The 4,019-nt window shown below is 44.9% G+C and overlaps 1 gene segment (V, D, J or C); it reads right to left on the minus strand.

The window, feature by feature from the left end:
- Nucleotides 1-2,844: 2,844 nt before the first annotated feature.
- Nucleotides 2,845-3,530, minus strand: LOC118982169 (immunoglobulin heavy variable 3-23-like; the record flags this gene model as incomplete). The annotated part of the segment is given in 2 exon segments: nucleotides 2,845-3,321; nucleotides 3,423-3,530. Coding segments are annotated over 2 exon segments (523 nt in total), but the record flags the coding sequence as incomplete, so codon positions are not given.
- Between the last annotated feature and the right edge of the window lie 489 nt (nucleotides 3,531-4,019).

The raw sequence follows: 4,019 nt of genomic DNA on the forward strand, positions 1-4,019 counted from the left end.
GTGAAGCAAAGAGTCGCTGGTTTGGTTCCCAGTCAGGGCACATGCCTGGGTTACAGGCCAGGTCCCAAGTGGGGGACACATGAGAGGAAACCACACATGGATGTTTCTCTCCCACTTTTTCTCCTTCCCATCCCCCCTCTCTAAAAATAAATAAATAAATAAAATATTTAAAAATAAAGTGGTATTACTCTAACAAAAAAGAAACATAATTGAGCTTCCTCTAGTTTAACTGCTGCAGTCACTGCAAACTGCAGAGCAGCTGGAGCTGCTCTTCCTAAGAGTCAGGGACAGCGACAGGGCTTGGCATATCAGCACATGGAGTGTCAAGTTGCATGTGCTCCTCCACTTTGGGACAGACAACTGAAGTCCATAGGTGAGGCCCCACCCACTCTTGACTCAAAGGGGCAAGCATCCTTGTGATACTGAGAGTTCTATAAAACACTGGTTAGTCTGTGTGCTGTAGAGTTATTCTTGTTGTTGCTAATTTCTACCTTCAGTCATTTAAACACAATTTAGTCTGGGGAAACATTCCACATGCACAGTGTTTCATGCTCTCCAGCTCTAGATAAATGCCCTGTGTGACCTTGACCATGTGTCGACACACTTAGAGAGGCTACCCCCATTATCAGCCACCCTGGCTGAGGTCAGTGGACACTGCAAGAGATTCTGTCTTGTTATTTCAAGACAGAACCCCTGCCCATTGTGCATATGTGCACCAAGACTCCAGCATTGTGGAGAAAGAGAGTGGGAAGAAGGAAGAAACATGTGCAGAGAATTTTACCTGATCTGGACACTTTCTGCACTCAGTTTCTTCCTCCTCCTCCCACAAAGGCTTACAGACTGTCACATCAAATCCCAATGAGCACGTAATACACCAGTCATTATCCTGTAAGTCGCTGCTGTGATCCACATGCCACATGTCATTATTATATACAGTCTCTGGGAATTTTTAAAAATGTCAGGCTTAATTAAACTGATAAAACCTAAGTGAACACGGAAATCTTGGCCAAACCTCCTCCTGAGTGCTGTTCACTCTATACCTTCATGAGTTCATCAGTCATGTGTCTGTAACATGATGACAGTAAGAATTTGTTCAGTGGCCCTGAATTTATAGATTTTACCTCCAGTGGAAGCTGGACCTCGCCCCATGCTGATGTGGTAAGTAACAAAAGTTACCATGGATTATACCCACTTCTAATACCATCTTCCTGTTACATCTGTTTAGGAGCCTCCCATAACCATCAACCAGAAAAATTTGCCTTTGGAAGAAATCAAATGAGAAAAATTACTCTCGTACATCACTACAATAAGATCCAGGCTTTGCTTTTCACAACAGATATGGCAGTGAAACCCCAGAGAGTCAGTCCTTGTGGTCATGTTAAACTACAACTCTAATCTATTCTGGGTGATGTAACAAAGTACTGTTCACTATGAGATTGACGAACAACAGAAATTTATTTCTCACAGATCTGGATGTGAAATATTGAACATTTTTGATGACTGGTAGGAACCCCTCCATAATGGCTGCTTGCTGTATTCTCAAAGAGTGGATGGGGCAAAGGACCCTCTTCTGTCTTCTGTTACAAAGGATGTGATCACGTTCATGAGAGCTCCAACCGGGGACCATCACTTGCCCCAAGGCCCCATGTCTTAACACCATCACATGAGCTTCAGGTTTTAATGTGTGAGTCTTTGAGTGACACTAACACCAGCTCATAGCACCAGCAAACGGATCAATCATGATTTCACCTATTTTGAAGGCTACTTGAATAGAGCTCCCCATAAATGTGAGTAGAGGATCTCCTTAAATCTGTGGAAGCTTCTCAAATTTAGAAGCCGAAAGTAGACCCAAGCCCTTCAGAACAAGCAAATGAGCTTTTAGAGTGCAAAGGTTCCAAGCTACACTTTAAACAAAGATGTTCACATAATTTCTTATTTTCTGTCTTACTGCATTCAAATGACTTCATATTCTAATTTTATATGAATAAATTTGTTTTTTTCTATCTATAATTACAGGTGGTTCTGTGTTCTTACTCATGCTTCCTAGTTGCTCAGTGAAATAAGGAGCCAGGCTCTACTGTTTGATGTTTGATGCTGACATATTGAGGTTCACCCCTCTCTCTCCTCCTGCAAACACATGTAGGAAATCTCATTTGGAAGTGGGAATTCTCCCCAGTTTGATGCAAGTGGAAGATGGAAACCACACAAACACCTACTGTGAGCAGGATCCTGCTCAGTGATGAACTATAAAACCTGAACCACACTGGATATGATGTGATGCAGCAATTCCTGGGGCACTGAAAAGTCTGCCCAGCTCTCAACAGGTTCCTCAATGAAGGAACAAACACTCCACAGTCCCTCTGTGTGTGTGACATCATCACGCTGGACACCCACACTGTGGTATGGTGTGGGTCCCTCTACATTCACACGAGGTCAACTACTATTGATGTAATGGCTGTGGAATTAAGTCAGTGACTATCACCCCTCTTTTTTTCCTTCTGGGGATGCATTCCTACAACTGTGGTGTCCACTGTTCAGTAGGCATGTATCCTGCTGCTCATCATCTTGGACTCTGAGATGTGTGGAGATAGGATCCTTTTGGGGTCCAGCAGAGCCTCTGGTTGGATTTAGCTGATTTGGGTCAGGAGGTTTGATGATTCATTGATGTTTCATTAGAATAAGAGAAAACAAATCCATGTGACTCTGCAACATTGAACATGTAAGGATATTTTCTTCCTATGACAAAAAGCCTCTGTAATTTAGATGCTGAAGAGGTTGGCACAGAATCATGAAGAGAGGAAGGCTACCAGAGGGAAACTGCTGTGTGGAGAGTCAACCCCACACCTGGCAGGAAACCAGCCCTTAAACTGCATTTGGAGCTGCTCCCAAGCTGGTAACCGTGCTCATTATGACCTGAGCGCCCCCTGGTGTCCTGAGCGATCCCTATGTGCCAGGGCTTGTGTCTCCCACAGGGAAGTTTATGTCGGGGCTCACACTGTGTTCCCCTCACTGTGTCACTTGCACAGTAATACAGTGCCGTGTCCTCGACTCTCAGGTTGTTCATTTGCAGGTAGAGCGTGTTCTTGCCATTGTCTCTGGAGATGGTGAATCGGCCCTTCACAGAATCCGCGTAGTATGTGCTACCACCACTACTAGTAATGTATGAGACCCACTCCAGCCCCTTTCCCGGAGCCTGGCGTACCCAGGACATATAGGAGCTACTGAAGGTGAATCCAGAGGCCAGGCAGGAGAGTTTCAGGGAACCTCCAGGCTTCACCAAGCCTCCCCCAGACTCTACCAGCTGCACATCACACTGGACACCTGCAAACACAAAAATGTTGGTCAGGAAACTGTCACTCTCCACTCTTTTTCTCAGTCATGTACACTCTCATGCTCAGTGTCTCGCATTCTCCATAAATTACCTCTTAAAATAGCAGCAATGAAAACCCAACTGAGCCCAAACCCCATGGTGAGTGGTCTGCGTTCTGTCCTGAGCAAGAACTGCGAACACCTGTGAGTCCTCAGCTGGGATCCTGTCTCAGAGCTACAGGCTCAAGGCTAGGCTGCTTTTCATGAGTAGACGGGCCCTATTTGCATGTCTTCCTGCTATATATGAAACTCTGGTGTTGGATGCTGACAAGAACTACATGGTTTCAGAGTATGATATGTTGAAGGGTGGAGATGGTGCATGACCTAGGAGAGTAAATTCTCATGAAAGAGAGGGATTTAAAAATGAACGATGCCTTTGAAATTCACCAGTAATGAATTCACCAAGAGGATTCAATGCTCATGGGAAGAGGAAGAATTCAAAGAGGAGGAGGTTGTTGTTCAGGTCACAGGAGGCTCAAATTGACCCTGCTTCCCCTACAAAGCAATCACAGTAAGAATGGAGAACAGGGAGTGACCCTAGAGCACACCAAGTCAGTTTTGGAGGAGGTGGAACATCTGTGTAGATCATTAGAGACAGAAGTGTGTACTCTACAGAGAAGCTAACAGTTCTCCCCGTTCGTGTTCATACA

The sequence above is a fragment of the Sturnira hondurensis genome, unplaced genomic scaffold (assembly GCF_014824575.4).
Source record: "Sturnira hondurensis isolate 20B ecotype Veracruz unplaced genomic scaffold, ASM1482457v3 Scaffold0025092, whole genome shotgun sequence".
NCBI classification, from domain to species: domain Eukaryota; kingdom Metazoa; phylum Chordata; class Mammalia; order Chiroptera; family Phyllostomidae; genus Sturnira; species Sturnira hondurensis.